Source organism: Cervus canadensis, chromosome 11 (assembly GCF_019320065.1).
Source record: "Cervus canadensis isolate Bull #8, Minnesota chromosome 11, ASM1932006v1, whole genome shotgun sequence".
In the NCBI taxonomy this organism is placed as follows: Eukaryota; Metazoa; Chordata; class Mammalia; order Artiodactyla; family Cervidae; genus Cervus; species Cervus canadensis.
In genome coordinates, this window is record NC_057396.1 from 277,866 (window position 1) to 297,640 (window position 19,775).

The following is a 19,775-nucleotide window of genomic DNA, read 5'->3' on the forward strand; positions in this document are numbered from 1 at the left end:
AACAGTTTTTGGCATTGCCTTTCTTTTGGATTGGAATGAAAACTGACCTTTTCCAGTCCTGTGGCCACTGCTGTTTTCCAAATTTGCTGGCATGTTGAGTGCAGCACTTTAACAGCACCATCTTTTAGGATTTGAAATAGCTCAGCTGGAAATCCATCACCTCCACTAGCTTTGTTTGTATGATACTTCCTAAGGCCCACTTAACTCCTCACTCCAGGATGTCTGGCTCTAGGTGAGTGATCACACCATCATGGTTACCTGGGTCACGAGATCTTTTTTGTACAGTTCTTGCCACCTCTTAATATTTTCTGTTTCTGTTAGTCTATAGGATTTCTGTCCAATTTATTGTGCCCATCTTTGAATGAAATGTTCCTTTGGTATCTCTCATTTTCTTGAAGAGATCTCTAGTCTTTAATATTACACATTAAAACATACTATACAGCCTTCATATTTAAACTTTGTACTATTGGTGCATGAAGAGCACCAATGGAATAGAACAAAGTTAAGAAATAGACCACACAACATATGAAAACCTAGCACATCACTGGGGCAAAGAGGCAGATTTAATAAATGATGTACAGACAATTGGATAGTTATTTGTAAAAGAGAAAATTAAATCTATTCTTCACAACTTTACTTGAGTAAACTCTAAGTGGATCAGAGATCTAAATGTGGACAAATGAAACTGTAAGAGCACAAAAAGAAAGTTTTGCATTATAGACAAAGGGCCAATATCCTTAACATAAAAGTATTTTTATTAATTGGTGGGGGTGGAAGAACTAAAGATCCTAGGAAAAGGGGTAAAATACACGAACAAATAACATACCAAAAATGTCCCTGAAATATACATTTACAAGTTCAATTTCATTCATAATAGAAATGCAAACTAAAACTATATGGAGATGCTCATCCACTAGATTGGCAAAAAATCAAAAGCTTGACAATAAATTCTAATGGTGAGGCTATGGAGAAATAGGCTGTCTCACATATCTTTGGCAGAAATACAAAACAGAATAACCTCTATGGAGGGAATTTGGCAGTATTTAGCAAAACTATACAAGCATTTACTGTTTTACCCATCAATTCCACCTTCCAGGAATTTACTCTGAAGATACACATTCATAAATATGAAAATATTAACAACGTTAACATTGAAGAAATGTTTATATAATTGTAAATACTGAAGCTACTTAAATATCCAAATACAGGAAAATGATAGAATAAACCATTGTATTTAAGCAACTCTGCAGCTATGAAAAACAGAAAAATCTACATAAATTGTTTGGTGTAATTTCTAGGACATATTGTTTGGTGGGGCAGGGACAGATATATATGTAACTTTTTGCATAAGAAAAATGGAGAAATTAAAAATACACAAATTCATTTTTAGCAAAAAGAAATACAGAAAGGATAAACAAGAATGAAATTGTTTACCTACAATAGATAGAGCAGAGAGAGGGATGTGGGAGGGAAAAGAATAAGATTTGAGGGCACACGAATATACACTGTAGTATTAAGGGGTAAAGGAGCATTTCCCCTGCAACCTACTCTCCAAAGACCAAAAAAAAAAAAAAAAAAATTACATGTAAGTGTACATGTTCATGTTTGTATATGAATATATGCATGGAACATACACACATAGAGAATAGTTTTTTTAATGATGAAAAGTTAAAAATTAGTGAATTTGAGTAAAAGGTAAAAAGTTCTCTATTATCCCTGTACATTTTCCACAAATATGCTATTATTTCAAAATTAAAAGTTTAAAAAATGTAACCTGGTTTCAAAGCACTACTGAAAAGCTCAGAAATCAAGACTGGGATGATCAGCCACTGGGTGCTTTCAGGTATGTCTATGACAGATGGTTAGATGTCATTTCACAAGTCCTATTTCTAGACTATCAAGACTTACAACAAAACATTAAGACCAACAGACATGCAATTCGGCCTCTCATTCTACCAGACAATGGCTTTTCACCTCTAGCAACACTTGCTCAAAGTCCAGATACATCCCACAATCAGTTCAAATGCAATCATAGGTAGAACGAAGTTAGTTGTATAAGCTTACAGCTGAGAAAATACTGATTTTTAAACCTAACAAAAACGAAACCCTTGAAATGAGGCACTGTGATCAAGGGCACTTGAGTGCTAGTGTTGGGTGGCTGTACATGACTCGTAAGCGCTGCTCTGGCTCTGCCAGGCAGAACAGAGCAGCAGCCGGGCCAAACAGCCTGATATCCATCGTGCTTCTTTTGGCTAATCAACTATTATGTGCAATCACTGGTCAACGGCCCTTTGAATATTGCTTTACCACTTATGACATCAAGGCACACAGATTAAATATTCTTTTATTTGACCCAAATTATTAGTGACAACATTTAAATTATATATTGGAAAGCAGTGCAATTATCTCTCAAAAAAACAGACAATGGTAGCTTAATTAAAAGAGCTTGATAAACAAGATACGGAAAACTCAGGATGTCAAAATAAGTACTAAGGTGAACATACATACCTTGACACACAGACTGAAATATTTGACTACACAATTTGATAGTTCTAATTCAACAATTTTTGGTAGTAGTCATGTCAAAAGCAATTAGAGAAATACGTACCTAAACTGTTGAGAGGTTGTCTGGGGAGAAGATTACGGGGAAATATATGTTTTGATAAAGATTTCAATGTCTGAATTTTGAAGAATATGCATTGCCTTTATGATTTAAATAGCTAAAATCAGATTTAGCTATCAGTCACAGAACAGATATACAAATGTGCTTGGCAAGAGAAAGCTATATGAGCTGACTTCATAGAGACCGATCTAAACTGCTAGTATTTTGAGACCTATTTATTAAACATTAAGTTTAGAAATATTAAAAGGGAATGAGATAAGCAAATGATGAAATGTAGACATTTTTCATTCAAGAATATGGAAGCTCTTTGGACTCAGGAAAAACAAATCTTTATTCTATAACAAATGAGCTTAAAAAGCAAAGAATTAGCTTTAAAAAGTCATAAAGCACTGTGATAAATGTATAAGGAATACAAAAAAGGACAACAGATTACACTGGGAGAAAGTACATTTCAACAGAAAAATTTTACAATGGGAAACTTTTTAACTCCATTTTTCTAATAAAGACTTTTCTCTTTATTAAAACATTTTCTCCTTGTACCTTTATATCTAAAACTTATCGAACTGACAATTTCCTTAGTAACACAGGCTGAGCCAGGTGAAATACGCTAAGCAATTTACATATAAAATTAGAAAGCTAATTTTGGTTTTAATTGCATAGGTTCAGTATTATTATTGCATAGGTTCCAAATTTACTGCAAAACTACTGAGTTAATTTTAAATTTGGAAGCACCATCTTGTGGCAAAAGAACAAACTTCTCAATGGCAGGAGTCAAGATGGGGTTTCCCAGAGAGGACACCAGTGCTCCTGAGGGACTGGTGAAACTCTATTTTCTGACCTGTACAGAGAGTGCCATGAGGCTCACTTTATCATTATTTGTTAAACTATAACTTCTCTGTTACTGGATTTCATAATTTTAAACATTACAAAAACCATATCCAATATGTACCCAAATTGAAAGTCTGAATGCCTAAATTTCCTAAGTACCACTTTTATTTCCTAGAATTATAAATATACTATTATATTTTTGATACAAAATGCCAGAGAGAGAGATATTCTTTGGTAAATGATAGAAGTTTTCTCCTCAGAATGTTTTCACTGAGGCTTTCTCTCAGCCTCTGAGGAAACTGCAGGGGTTCTGCAGTCACCACCTCCACACATCTATCCCAACTCCAAAACCCATTCCAAAAGCCCTAGATTTTACTGCATCAATACACAGTATCAAGGATATGTGGCATATTTAACTATGCAACAATATTCATCAAAAATGTCTTTTTTTCCTGCTTTACTTACTACTGGGTTGACCCCAAAGTTCATTTGGGTTTTTTGTAACATTTCATGGAAAATCCCAATGAACTTTTGGGCCAACCAACATATTTCCAGGAAGTGACATGCTATTCACAAAATGACCTGAATTAGCTGGGGAGAATTCACCTTCTCTCACTGCCAGACTTACTTTTCACAGAAGCTAAATGCGTCCCATTTAGTACCTCTTTCATACCATAGAGCAGTTTGCAGAAAGGGAGAAGTCCTACTCTTCTCAGAAACCTATCAGGTTGCATTAGTGACCATGTCCCTTACTATGACCCCCACCTGAACACATCTGATTGGCAGGTGAGAAGAGTCACTGGCTGACTCTTCCTAGAGACTGCCTCCCAAACCAGCTTCCATCCCACTGTGGAAAGCATCTCATCTTTGCTTCATTCAAATACTGAGAATACTAAAGATGGGAGTAGATGTGCTGGAGAGTATTTCATAGGACAAGGCCTTCTGCTGAGTTGATGCTACCTACTTAAATAATCCTATACCCAAATGAAGTACAGAAAATATTTTTTAAAAAACTAGGCCTACATTGCAATTCTTGACTTAAGCCCTTTCAAATTGCTATGATATAGAGGCCAGCCACTAAGCTAATGCTGTGTTTTGGAGTCTGACACATTATAGGTATGAATATGCCAAAGATCAGGACTATTGCTCCATCTAGTGTTTGTTTCTACCTATGAAGAAATGTCAGGTTGTTGTACCACCAAGATCTATAACTTCCTTCAGGAGTTTTGAATAAATAGCTGCATTGTAAGATGAAAAGAACACTCTCACAGGGTCTTTTAACAGTTTTAAAAAGGAAAATGGGGTTACTGAACTTAAATCTGAAGAGGTCAAATTCTTAGGTCCCCCTAGGAAGGAGTAAAAGCCATTTTCTCCTTTCTTACTTACAAGTAAGAAAAAGTAACAGAAGCTGCTTCTCTAAGATTTTGGAATTGCTCATGCCCAACGTTAAGATAAAATAATAATGAGGAATCTTGGCACTGATATTCCACAGAAGTGATACTTCATTGTTAATCTAATATAACCACTAGGGTCAACTGACAAGTCTATCTAAAAAAAAAAAAAAAAGATTCAATATTTCTAAAAAAATATGGTTAAACTATTTTAACTCTTTCCTCTTAGAAATAGACAAGGAAGAGAGAGAAACTTTAATACTGGAAAATAATGCAGGAAATTACTACCATTCAATGGAAGCACAATCTTTTAGAATCTTTGCTATAACTGGAATAAGAAATGATAACTCTGACAGACTTTATTTTTTGATACCAACTTTTATCTAATTATTCAAAGTACAGAATATATGTAATCATTCAAAGTCTCTGGCTGATACCATCACAAGCATTAGAAAAAGAACATATATTGAAAAAGAACACATACTGAGTAACAGTGAGATTAGGCACTGTTTCATATAAACTGTTTTACGTGCAGGAAATCCAGGATGTCTAGAAATTACTAAAATTATAAAAAGGGGTAAAGCTCTTTTCCTCAATTCTGGCTAAATGTCACCACCTTAAAATACTGACACAGTCTTTGATTATAAAGCAGAAATGTACAATGGCAGATTTATTTTAGTCCTTATTCAAGAATGATATTTACACAAAGCTCTCACTCAGTACAAATTAACTATTCTGTCAGGAAAATAACCTTCTAAGTTTTATATAGCATTTATAAAACAGTTAACATTAACACCAGATTAAAAAATAAGGAGAACCAATGCTACTCTATATGCCTTTGAACTGGGAAGTTTCTCAGACAGTGGAGTCATGGTCAGGAAATGATATTAAAAAACACAAATTTTTATACATTAGTTTCTCCATCTCTGTAAGCAAGAATGATTCATATTCTTCAGTTAACAGCAATACTAAAAAAATTTTCAACTGGTAAACTATTAGTCTGCAATGTTTCAATTTTTCCTGAATCTTGAAAACTTCAAACTGCCATTAAATATATTATCTTCTGTTTCTTCTTAAACAACTAAGGTTCGTAAAAGGATCGTCATCGTCCTAAAACGACATCCAAATGTAAAATTAGTGATTGTTCCATGCTTCACTGAGATAACACAGAAGTGCTTATGGGCAAACAATGCCAGTAAGAGCTATCTTCTCCTTTCACATCGGGTAGGCTTTCATGTTTCTATTTCCTTCGTAAATACAAATTGTCAAGTTTTTTTCTCTTTCTCCCTTCCTTAGTAGCCATTTCACTGTCAAAATAAATAAGCTCAACTGAATTTTTAGCAAGCATTAAAAATAAAAATTTATCCTGCTCTATGTGAGTGTGTATATACACACACCCACAACATTTATCAATATATTTCTCTCAGTTATTCATCCTACTAAAAGCAAATAAGGTATGGGAAAGCCAAAAAATAAATACTATTCAAGTCATTTTTATTAGGTTTTTTAAACAGGTTTTTTTTTCCAATTTGCATTTTATAACGGATATATCTGATGTTCTAGAAACTGAAAGCCAAAAAATTAATGAAGTCACATGATGTAATTTAGAAATAACTGCAACTTTTATTCCCACTACCCATTTAATGCCAGAAATAGATCACTACTCTCAGAATGATGCAAGAAACAATCTAGCAAAGCAATCTTTCAAATATTTTTCTGGAAAAAGAAGTAGACAGGCTATTTCAGTTTCAATGAGTTCCTATGCTCCTGGGTTGTTTATTACACGTACAGTATGAATAGGCAAGAATATCAGATGTTTGCTAAGAATTTAGACAATGAAAACTAACAAACCTAAAATAAGCCCCAAATACATGATCTAATGCAGATTACATAAATCAATGATTATATGTTTTATAACTAAATATTCAAAAGAGAAAGCAAATCTGTAAAGTTCTGGTTTAAGATATTACTAAAAAGGAATAACTATTTGGTGTTAGGCTCCATTGGTGATATTAACACATTCAAATGTTTACCAAGTTAGCTATCTCTAGTGATATGTGGATGTCTTGAGAAATACAAATTCGCTCTCACTTATTGATTCATTTTCTGCTACCATAAAAGGCAGAACTGATTTATAAAGGAGAGTTAAATCCAAATTATAGTAGAGAATTTGCTAATAGTTCTCCTTTGCAGTTAACTTGAAGTATATGAAACTTTTTAAGTAACATATAATCATATGTATATCTAGATGCTCTGCAAATGCATCAACAATTGCTCACTTCTCTCCTGGAGGCAACATGTTAGAATTTAATAGACAGACTGTATGAGTTCATGTTGCCATTTTTCTCTGTAGCCCGAGTTCTGGGGAGTCTCTCTTCAAGCTGTTTCAAAACCACATCTGGGACACAGGGAACATGACAGCAGCAGGCGAAGCTCAAAAGCAGAGGCGTGAGTCACATGCTGCAATGGGGGTAAACCTGGAGCACACTGTGCTCAGTGAAACGAGTCAGGCAGAAAAAGGCGAGTACTGAATAATCCCACTGATGTGAAGTGTCAGAGCAGTCAAAATTGCAAGGACACTAGAGTGGTTGCCAGGGGCTGAGGAGAGGGGAAATGGGAAGGTGTGGTTCAATGGGCATAGGTTTTTGGTTCTGGAAGATGCACAGGTTCTGGAGGTTGTTGCACAACAATGTGAATACACTTAACACTAGTGAACTATTGATAATTGTACACTTAAAACGGGTTGAGATGGTTAAGTTTCATGTTCATGTTTCTACCATAGTTGAAAACTACCACCATGTACCCTTATATAGGAAATGTGTAGAGCATATAATGAGGATTTAATAAACATTCTATTAAAAAGTAACATTAAAAACTTCTATGATATTATCACTGCTATTTCTCCAAACATAAACAACAAAAGCTTAAAAAAAAAAAAACTATTCTGATCCTACTGTTAACTGGGCGGGTTAAATAAGAGCTGAGTGAATATTAGATGTTAAATTTCAGGCCTTTCACGTCTGAGACACTTCCACTGACAGGCATTCAACAGAGGCCTCTCATTGATTCCACATTAACTATGGTTCCAAGGAAGGTGATCAATGAAACTATATTCAGAAATAATTTTCAGCAACTAGCTTAGCAGTTCCTATTCAGATTTTATAAACACTTAAATTACTGTAATTTAAGATTTAACTTAGTACTTTATTACCTCATCTGATTCAAAGTCGACCCCTTTGGCGACCTGGCTCTGGGACATGGGTTTGCTTGATGATGAAGTGCTCGAGCCTCTGAGGCAAAATAGGAGAAAAAACAGAGAAGATGAACCAAAAATTCATCACAGGAGCCTTTCTTGCCAAATTTTTCATTTTAGTAGTAGACATAAATAAAAACAGCTAGTACATTCTCTTCGAGCTGCATTAGAAGCAGTAAAAGCTCAGAGGTGTGTGAGGAAAAGCACTCTGAGGTCAAGGGCTGAATTCCAGTTCTGCCCTTTACAAGTTACATGGCTTTCAGCAAGGTACTCAGCCTCTGTGCCACAATCTCCTCAGATATGAAACGAGGATAATAATACTTTTTTTAGAGATTAAAAGTGTTAGCCATAAAAAGGAATGAAACTGGGTCATTTGTAGAGATGTGGATGGACCTAGAGAACTGTCATACAGGGTAAAGTAAGTCAGAGAGAGAAAAACAATTATCTTTCATTAATGCACGCATGTAGAATCTAGAAAAATGGGAGAGATGAACCTATTTGCAAAGCAGGAATAGAGACAGACACAGAGAACAAACATACAAACAGCAAAGGGGGAGGGGGAGGAGTGGGAGGAACTGAGAGACTGCGTTGACGTACATGTACTCTTTATGTTGTTGTAGCTGGTTAGACACCAAGTCATGTCTGACTCTTTGTCACCCCATGGCATGAAGCCCGCCAGGCTCCTCTGTCCATGGGATTTTCCAGGCAAGAATACTGGAGTGGGTTGCCATTTCCTTCTCCAGGGGATCTTCCATTGGCTGGTGGATTCTTTCCTGTTGAGCCACCAGGGAAGCCCATATACTATTGACACTATCTGTAAAATGGATAACTAATGAGAACATACTATGTAGCACAGGGAACTCTACTTACTGCACTGCAGTGACCTGAAGGGGAAGAAAATCCCAAAGTGAGGGGATGTACGTATACGTGTGGCTGACTCATTTTGCTCTACAGCAGAACCTAGCACAGCTTTGTCATTTTACTCCAATAAAAATTAATTTCAAAAATAAAAATAAAAAGCAATAGCCACTTAAAAAAAGATTAAATGTGTTAATATACCTAAACACTTCGATCAGTGCCTGACATGTATGAAGCACTTCACTGATGTTTGCTTATATTATCATAGTTCTTAGCATATATTAACAGGTATCTACTACTATCCTCTACTCCTCAAAATTATGGCAACATTGAAATATTTTAATTCAACTACCAGCTATGTTTCCATAAAAGGATAAAAGGATATTGGAAAAGCCTCACCGCTTTCTAGGGCTGCCTCAGTTAATATTATCTATGTTCTACCCAAACCGAATAGCAAATATTTATTTAGTACTTGATCCTTGCCAAGTACTAAATGACAGGCCCTGGGAAATATCGGTAAGCAAGATAATCAGGAATCTGCTTTTATGAAGCTTAACTTGTAGTAATGGAATTCATATTCCTGTCTTTTTACTAACAAAAATTTTAAGTTATCTTAGAACAAGGGACAGTAATCTTGGTTAGCAAGCCAAATCCAGCCTACCTGTTACCCACAGATGTGAGCTAAGAATGGTCTTCACCTTTTGAAATGGGTACATTTAAAGGTTGTTTAAGTACCTACATAACATCCCCAATATTGTCTCCTGGCCCACAAAGCCTAAAATATTTACTACCTAACCCTTTAAGAAAAAGGTGGCCAGCTCCTGTCACAAATGAAAGCAGTGTTTGTGAATTCCTAGCCAACGATTTATTACCACGCTTTGGAATGTTACTACAGCAAAAGAACTGAAGGTCTTGTCTGGACAAACTGTTTGAAACAAGAGGTCTTGTGTCAGAAGGAAACAGAAAAACCCATAGGCTCTCAGGCACAGAGGTAAAGGAGGATGTGACCAGCAACTCGAAGGGTAACACAGCTTCAGAGACAACAGATCAAGGAACTTATCAACCGATCCAATTGGGATGTCCCTACCTCTCTGTATTTGACCTAAGCTGGAACTGGTCATTGTTGACTGGTTTCCATCTGTGTCAGGAAGACAGAGCATCAAGAGCATAAAGCCGAAGCCCACCACGGCAGGCGAGGCATTGTGGATGCGGGGGCTGGGGAAAGTGGAAAGTTAAGAAAGAAGCATCCACTGAGACCTGACTCTCTGCCTGCTGCTGTCTACCCAGACAAATAACCAATGGTGCCCAGACATCTACGCCAGACATTGGCTCATATGATCATAGCAGGAGCCCCTAATTCTACACCAGAGGACCCCACAGACCGACAGATCTAGTCTATAAGAGACTGCTAGGCCAAATAAATAAATGGCTTTTGTCCTGAATGACAAAAAAAAAAAAGAAAGTTTAATTTGATGAGCTTTAAGGCAGAGAGGGTGTATTAAATTGTGTGCAGGAGCTCTAAGTCTTCTTCATTTTTGCACAGACATAATTTGGAGCCACAGGTCAGAATTCCTGTCTAGAGATGTTCGGCCAATTATGTCACTTGTAGCACTGTCACAAGCGTAAGATAACATGTTAAATTGGCCTTGGCACATAAAAGGTGCCCCCGAAATGTCAGTTCCCCCCACTGTGAGGTTTACCAGGATCCCCATCTCTCCTTTCCCCCTGGCCTGATGGGACCGGGTCTTCTCTTGCTCGTGGCTTTAAGATGAGGGTAGGTACCGCCAGCTGTATCAAATCTGGAAGAGTCCTCTTATTCCCAGTACAACAAGGTAGAGTTAGTCACTCAGTTGTGTCCGATTTGTTGCGACCCCATGGACTGTAGCCTGCCAAGTTCCATGGACTTCTCCGGGCAAGAACACTGGAGTGGATTGCCATTCCCTTCTCCAAGTGATCTTCCAGACACAGGAATCGAACCCAGGTCCCCCGCATTGCAGGCAGATTCTTTACCGTCTGAGTCACCATGGAAGTCCACAACAAGGTAGAGTTTGCCGCAATCTTTCCAAGGAAAAGTGGGTGGACCACCACTGCCTATCCAGCAGAAGGGCGTTTTACAGCTCAAAGTTCTTTCCTTTTTCAAGTTAACCACCAGAATATTAGTGCTTTCACTGCCTACCATTCTTCCTATTATTCTCGTTCTATTTCCCTAGCCTGTTCTTCCTTATAGAGGTGTTACTTTGTGCCAAGTACTGAGAGAGTTAACTTAAGCAGGTTGATAGGGAGTCCAAGGCCCCTTTAAGGAGGAGGTGAACATTCTTTCTTTTTCACATTCTTTTGCCTTAGCCACGTAGGCCTTGTAAGCCCTATCTCTTGCTCAAGGACATGCATTTTTTTAAGCTCAAGATGTATGCTGTGGGAAAAGAGGCCTGACAAAACTTTCACAGTCTTGAGGCATTCTTTTTATCTATTTTCAACAGCCAGTTGAAAAGTATATAATGCTTTTATATATTTAATGATTTGCTTAAACTAGCGAGGCAGATACTCTTCTACCCCCTTCCTGTGCCTTTTGCTAGAACATTCTTCTATCATTTTCACTTTAATAAAATCTCTGCTACACAAAGCTCTGAGGGACTGAGACTGCGTCTTTGGTCCCAGAGGTAAATCCTCTCCTTTGGAGACCACAAATCTGACACCGTTCACCAGAAGCTATCAGTACTGTACTTAGCACTTCACTAACATTAACTCACTTCTAAGCCTCATAATAACCCTTGGAGATGGATATTCTTGTCTTCATTTTACAAATGAGGACACTGAGGCACAGAAGAAACTTGTAGACGGCCCATACTCAGTAAGTGGTAGAGCTTAATACTTCCAATTATGACCGAAATAAATATACAAACCATGCTATTACTAAATAATTTCCCCCAAACAACCTAAATCGTGTCACCCAGTTGCTGTCATTAGGAACACAAACCTGCCAAGGCTGATTTCAGATTTCTTGCCAAAATGTTAGTTTCTAAATTGTCTCTTGTCATTTAAATGACTCTTATTACAAGCACAGAGGTCTGAGAGTTTAATCTATTACGTTAAGAAGCAACAGCAGAGGATGAACCTAGAGATTATCATAATAAGCAAAGTAAGTCTGAATGAGGAAGACAAATACCATATGCTATCACTTATATGTGGAATCTAAAATACAACACAAATGAACTTATCTACAAAACAAAAATAGAGTTACAGAGAAAAGACTTGTGCTAGTCAAGGAGGAGAAGAGTGGGAGCCGGATAGACTGGGAATCTGGAATTAGCAGACGCCAACTATTATATATAGAATGGATAAACAACATGGTCTTACTGCATAGCACAGGGAACAATATTCAATATCCTGGGATAAACCATAATGGGAAGGAATGTGAGAAAGAATGTATATATATGTATAACTGAACTACTCTGCTGTACAGCAGAAAATAACACAACACTGTAAATCAATTAATATTTCAATAAAATTAAATAAAAGAAGAAGCAATGGCAGAGGTGAGTCCTGGAGCAGAATGCCTGGTCCATGACTGGCTGGTGACCTCAGGTAAGCTATTTAAACTACCATGCCTCACTTTCTTCAAAGGCAAAAGGGAGGAAAACAGAGTTATAAATACATTTACCTCCTGGAGTTACTGTAAGCAACAAACAAGTTAATTCATATGGAAAGGCTTAGAACGGTGCCTGACATACAGGAAGTGCTAAAAGCTGAAACTGAATATTAACAAAATACAAAGCTTGTTAGAGTACTGTCTCTAACAAGAAAATCACTGAGTAATAAAGGCAAAAGGAAATGAATGACAAGTTATTCAAACTGCCACTGAAAATACTTGTAATAAGGATGCATCAGCTCTATGAACTAGCCCCTCGTCTATTTTTCACTTCTATATATACATGACTGCTTCCCAGGTGGCTCAGTGGTGAAGAATCTGCCTGCAATGCAGGAGGTGACGGTGTGATCCCTGGGTTGGGAAGATCCCCTGGAGGGCGTGGCAATCCCACTCCAGTATTCTTGTGAGAATTCCATGGACAGAGAAACTTAGTCCATGGGGTTGCAAAGAGTCAGACATGACTTAGTGACTAAACAGCAACAACATATACGTCACTAGTTGAAAATGAATCTGTTAGGTTTCCATGACTTAGAAAAATGTATAAGGAGAATTCTGGATAATTTTTAATTTTTTCAGATGTTTATGTTTGCAGGAAGTGACTGTACCTACCTTTGATCAGTTTTGAAAGTGGTCAGAAAAATGTCTTCTTCGGTATCTGACTCATCCACCTCAATCACCTAAGAGGGAGAAACAGCAAATAGTCTTTGTAGGGATGGAAAATTTGAATAAAAATGCATTCAATATTCTAAAAATACATACTTTTATAAAAATTTACAAAAAAGGAGGCAGAAACCATGTGAGCAGCACCCATAAAACCTAAAGCTCTGCCTGACCTCCCCCCTAAGACAACTCTTCATTTTATGTATGGTTTTCTGTATAATATGTGTGAGCTCACTTCTATCCTGTACCATGGCAGCCTGGGTACCTACAGGAACATGTACCCAGACTGGTGAATAATTCACATAGGGTCATGTGCAGACAGTGCCCTGCAGTGGGTTTGAAATGAAAGACCATTGGTGTTTCATCTCCAATTAAAAATGAGGTATATAAGACTGTGTGGGAAGTACTGGATATCTGTTTTTCTGTTACATTTATCCCTGTTAAATACCACTTGTTGCCTTTAAGCCTCACTAAAGATATTTGTGATTCTTGACTCTATAATCCAAAATACTACCTATTTTATATTTTCTGTTATCTTGACACTTAATATACACATTTGCTATGTCTTCATCTAACTGATAAAGTCAAAGACAAAACAGTGAAAAAAATAGCACTTGAGATCCACTCCCTCAATAGGTTAACATTGAACTACTACTCAAAAACCATTAAATGAAGCTGTCTAATCAGCTATGAATCCAGACAATATTTTTGTCCATGAAACTATCAGAAGATTGTCTTATGTACCTTGAAGGAATCTAATACCTTCAGCATCCCCCTAAACCACCACTATGTAACCCCAATTAAAAAAATTGAAAGAAAAAGTTAGTTTGCCATGACTTAACTCTTTTTGAACTCATATTCTTCCATTATAAAAGAAAAATCTAGAAGGGAAGCTTCCTTGTAGACATGATGAAAATTTTGTTTGTTTTCACATATGAAGCAATAGAGGGCAACAGCTGACTAGGAATAACGAAATGGAGGTCAGGATAAAAGGACCAGTACACTCAGAGGTGGTTGTATAATAGGAAGAAGAGGTGAAAAAAAAAAAAAAAGATGGAATTAAGAGAGATAAAAGAGCAATAGTAGGAGCAGGATGGAGAAGTTTTATGGAAGAGGAGGTCAGCCACATCACGCGCTTGAAGAGACCAGGAAGGGATGAATTTACCATTGTTAGGATGGTAGGATACAGAGCAGTCACTCTCAGCTTGGTGTGATTTTTAACCCCTACTCCCATTCCAGAAGCATCTGGCATGTCTGGAGGCATTTTGATTATTATATCTGGGGCGGGGGGCCACTCAGAGGCAGAAGCCAGGAATGGTGCTTGAAAAGTGAGACAGACACATGGGTTTTCAAAACGAGGGAAGAGGAGAGTCAAGCCAATTTTGGACTCTCCTTGGAATGCAAAGCAACAGCAGAAGTTTCATGTTAAATCTAGAGTCACACAGAGGTCCATAAACTGAAACCTTGTAATCTGTCTTCAGTCTAGCTTCAGCCATTAAGACACAGCCAGAGTATGTAAATAACAAAAGGATGCCAGCAAGAAATAAGACGTCTCTGTGCACTGAATGCCCATCTTCTGTAACAGTTTTCCACGCATGGACCCTTCTGGTTCAACATTATTCTTCTTAAAACTATTACTTGGGACACATATTTACGGATGTACAATCAAGGTGATTCACTTTTTTTTTTTAAAGACAGAAAACAAAATAAAAACTCCTAGAAGCCCTCAGCCTATATGATCAGTAAAATTCTCAACAGTTTTAATATTTTACATTTTTTTCTTCTTTTATTTACTGTGTAGAGCAAAGAATTGACAATCATAACGTACAAAATATAAAGTAGCCCACAACTATAGAACTTTTTTTCCTTACCTCAGTATAATTTTTAGTAGCAACATTTCGGGAGGGCTGCTGTCTTGTAGATTTAAAGGCTACAATGAAAAAGATGATACATCCATTATGTTTCTCCTAAAATAGTTTAGAAAAATCTGCATGCTTTAGCTGAATATTTCCTAAGTTTTATCTGTAAAAGCTCATGATGACTAATTATAAAACCTTTTATAAAAACTAATTATAAAACATTTCTTAAAATCTGAAGGGAGGTGGAATTATATGTCTGTCAGTCTCAAATGATTTTTCTGATTTACTCAAATAAAGTAATAAGCAGTGTTCATAAAAACATCTATAGTAAAAAATATTTTATAGCAAAATACCTGAAGCATAAAATCTGATCACCAAATAGACTGAATTCCAAATAAGTGAAAGTAACCTCCTCAGGTCTTCTCTTATGGTTGGCAATCTCTTTCCTTGTGGCTCTACTGTATCAGGAGCCACTTGTTCCAGTGAGAGCTTCCTTACTCTCCTCTACTGTGTTAAAAATATTCAGTATCTAAGTAATTGTCCAGAGGGAATTCTAGAAAACAGTGTATCCTTTGTTTCACAATAACTTTCCTACAAATCCTCACATTTTCACCTTTGTAAACCTGGTTAGAATCATGAGGTTTATTTTTCCCAAGACTATGATATTATGATTTTACAGTAAGAAATATAATTTGGTCTTCATCCACATTTCCGGCAGAGAGCCCCTTAGTCAGTCAGTGTCAGTCACTCAGTTGTGTCTGACTCTTTGCAACCTCACAGACTGTAGCCTGCCAGGTTCCTCTGTCTATGGAATTCTCCAGGCAAGAATACTGGAGTGGGTTGCCATTCCCTTCTCCAGGGGATCCTCCCAACTGAAGAATGGAACCTGGGTTTCCTGCATTGCAGGCAGATTCTTTACCGTCTGAGCCACCAGAAGTCCAGAGAGCCCCTAAAACGCTGATCTCCCGAAATGATGAGAGCCATCAAGGTGTTTTTTACTATGTTAACAAGGCAACTTTGGGACAACTGAGGGAGGTTGGGTACCGGGAGCCAACTAGGAAGGGAACGTTGGAAATTTCAGTCCCCAGCCTGATTTCTGGGGAGCGTAGAGAAGCTGGAGGTTGAATCAATCACCAGCAGCCAATAATGTTATCAATCTTGCCTATGTAATGGGGACTAGATAAAAACCCAAAAGGAGGGGGTTCAGAGCTGGAGGGAATGAATCAGGATGTTTCCACATGCCACCATGCCTAAACCCCAAACTTGATACAGGCAGAAGCTCCTTTGTTTTGGACCTTGTCCTAAGCATCTTTTCAACCAGCTATTGATTCATATCTTTAATACCTTTGGTAATAAGCCAGTAATCCAGTAAGTAAACTAGTTTCCTGTGTTCTGTGAGTCACTCTAGCAAGGAAATTGAATCCAAGGAAGGAGTCATGGGAACCTCTGATTTATCGCCAATTGGTCAGAAGTATGGTAACAACCACATGCCAGCATGTGGCTGGCACCTGAAGAGAAGCAGGCAGTCTTGTGGAGCTGGGTCTCTCCCCTGTGGAATCTGATGCTGTCTCTGGGTAGTCAGTGTCAGAATTGAGTTGACTTGTAGGACACCCAGTAGGTGTCTGAGAACTGCATGGTGGTGTGGGGAACCACCCCCCAACCCCACACACACTGGAATTAAGTGCAGAATATTAAAAACCTAGAATAAAATTTAAACAGCCAATCAGAGGTTTAAGTTTCTCCTAAGCCTTACCAGTTTCCTAACATAAAAAAAAGGTCTCCTCCAAGATAACCCCAAAGCCAAACAACAGGGCAAAAGGAGATTAAAAAGACAGAGGATTTAAAGAAGTCAAATGCTCAAACAACCCCACCAAGTCCAAAATTCTACTAGTAAGAAAACTCAGGAATCTTCCCACCTAGCCCTAGGCTACCATTTACTCCTTTTTTCCACCCCCAATCCTGGCATGTCTAGCTAAGAGGGGAAAGGAAAGACAGAAGCAGAGTTCCTACCCACCTACTCTATTACCGGCCTCAAATCCTGCTCTACTCAAAGGCTGGACAGGGCAACTGAATGAAAGAGCCAGGGACTGCAACTCTTCCAAAAAAATATTTCTGCTCAATCATTATTCACTTATGGACTCCTCAAGCTCTCAGCTCCTTGAAGAAGAAACAAGAGCCTTTCTTTCTTTTTATCCCCAATAAGTGTTTGTGTGATAAATGCACATTACCAGAAATTTGAGCACTGGGTTCTATTAGGAAGGCGATGCATACTGTACTGGGGGCTAAAAGCTCTGGTTTCAGAGTTAGACCCAGGTGGACTCTCTAGCTGGGGGACTGTGGCCAAGTTCCTTGGCTTCTTCAAGTCTCAGTTTCCCCACCTATAAAGCAGTGTTAATAATACTTCATGCTGAAAATTGTTGAAAGGATAAAAAGAGGTAGTTAATGTAAATGTTATGGCAAGTGACTATAGGAGTAGGTATTCAAATGATGTCACTAGTACCAGTAGATGGAGTAGCCGCAATAGTAGCCATGATAAATTAAATGCAAAGACAGAGGCTCTTTTATTTACTTAGTCACTACCCTTTGCAGAGAAACTTCTGTGGAAAAACGTGGGCTGTCAACTCTTATTCACAACTGCTGCTGGCATAGATATAATACATAGATATACATAGATATAAATGTAATATCTATTAATACATTTCCCAATAAAACTCCAATGCAGTAACAAACCTCTCCACCCCATGTAGTTTGTTATAATAGAATTGAACCTTTATTTATCTCTTCATTCCTCCATTTAGAATACAAACACAGAAGCTATAGTTTTAAAGTTGCTTTTGTCCCAAAGTTACAGCAATTATAGCCAGTACTCCATGGTTATTTTGTCACAGACTGTATTAAAAAGTCAGTTTTATTTTTTAAAAAAAGGCCCAATGTTGGACGTAACCCGTGACATGTGAAACCACTGAGCCAAATCAACTGTATAAAAGACAAATTTAGACTAATTTATGGAGGATCCATTTTCATAAGTTTATTGTAGACACTGGCACTAATACTATTAATAACAACAGCAATCATTGATTGGATTCTTATCAAGTGCTGTGCTCAGTAATAGATATGCACAGTTAATACTTTTAATTACTCTGGCAAGTTAGTACTACTCCCCAGTGGGAGGACAGAGTGAATAGGTTATATTTATTTAGTTGAAATCTTAGAAGAATAAGAACAGAATAGAGGTAGTACCTGAAGGAATAACAGCAAAGGATTTCTAGAAGTGATAAAACACACCAATTCACAGTTTCATGAAGCTGAATAAATTCTAAGCAGGATGAAAAAAGAATTGAACATCTAGATTCATCATAGTGAAAGTGCAGAACACCAAAGACAGTTAGCTGGAGAAAAAATGGACTACTTAAAAAAAAAAGCAACAAGCTAAACTAACAGCTGATTTCTTTCTTTCTTTTTTTTAACAGCTGATTTCTTAACAAGAATAGTGGAAACTTGAAGGCTCAGTTTGAGTGATTAATTCTGTCCACTGGTGTCAGGGAAAGCGTAACATAAAACAATAAAGCCTGGACTTTCCTGGTGGTCCAGTAGTTAAGAGTCCGCCTGCCAACGCAGGGGATGAGGGTTTGATCCCTAGTCCGGGAAGATCCCACATGCCATGCAGCAACCAAACCCATGCACCACAACTACTGAGCCCACAGGCCCTAGAGCCTGTGCTCTGCAACAAGAAGAGCCACCTCAAGAAGTCTGCTCATTGCAACTGAAAAAGCTGGTGCATGGCAATGAAGCTCCAGTGCAGCCAAAAGTAAAAAATTCATTTAAAAAACAAGCAAACAAACAAAAAAAAGTGAACAAAGCTATGATAAAAAAACTCAGTTTAGGCTAAGGTAAAGGCAGGTAATTTACAATACCCATACCTCTGTGTTGCACACTAACCAAATTGGTTGCACACTAACCAATTAACAAGTGTTCATATTTTATTCATTCTCCTAACTCCCTCTCTTTTCAATAATAGCTCTCTTTCTCTTTCTTAATATTAACATTCCACAAAAGCCTACTATGTGCCAGGCTTTGACGGGCAGAGGGGCGCCCTATCATCTGGCTTGCAGGATCTTACTTCCCCAACCATGGATTGAACCTGGGCCCTCAGGAGAGTCCTAATCAGTGGACCGCCAGCAAATTCCCAGGTTTTTTGCTTTTAATCTTCAGAATAATCCAATTTGGCAAGATTAGTCCCAATTTACATGTGAACAGACTGGGAGAATGAGTGACTCATCTAAAGTCACAGAACTTTTCATATGTTGAACTCAGCCCAGATTCTTTATAGTGCTTTTTTTTCACTTCCTTTCCCATTCTGTGCTTTTATTTTAGACCTGCTAAGAATGTCTCAGTATCTTTCTAGATGCCATTTTTTAAATGGCAACAGAGACAATATACTTCTGAAGTCAAAAGGATTTCAGCTGGCTCTACTCAAGTATTGAATAATTCTTGAATAAAAACATAGCAGAACTTTTGATAAGAAGGTTCTTTAAGAATCATTTAATAAATCTGATGTTTTTATCCTTTCTTCAAAGTCATCTGTAATCCAAAAAATACTGAAAAACTTCCTCTGATGGAGTCACAGCTTCCTTCTGAGGCAGCTTACTCCAAGTTT

At 37.5% G+C, this 19,775-nt stretch overlaps 1 protein-coding gene across 5 annotated transcripts in view; it reads right to left on the reverse strand.

The window, feature by feature from the left end:
- Window positions 1-2,933: 2,933 nt before the first annotated feature.
- MRE11 (MRE11 homolog, double strand break repair nuclease) overlaps window positions 2,934-19,775 on the reverse strand; it is a 74,727-nt gene continuing 57,885 nt past the window's right edge. For all 5 annotated transcript variants that reach the window (XM_043482124.1, XM_043482121.1, XM_043482123.1 and 2 more), the window contains 4 exons: window positions 15,131-15,189; window positions 13,209-13,276; window positions 8,054-8,132; window positions 2,934-5,952 (listed from right to left, as the gene is read on the reverse strand). In XM_043482124.1, coding sequence (XP_043338059.1) covers window positions 5,899-5,952; window positions 8,054-8,132; window positions 13,209-13,276; window positions 15,131-15,189 — 260 coding nt within the window. In that variant the 3' untranslated portion in view covers window positions 2,934-5,898. The remainder of the gene's footprint in view (window positions 5,953-8,053; window positions 8,133-13,208; window positions 13,277-15,130; window positions 15,190-19,775) is intronic.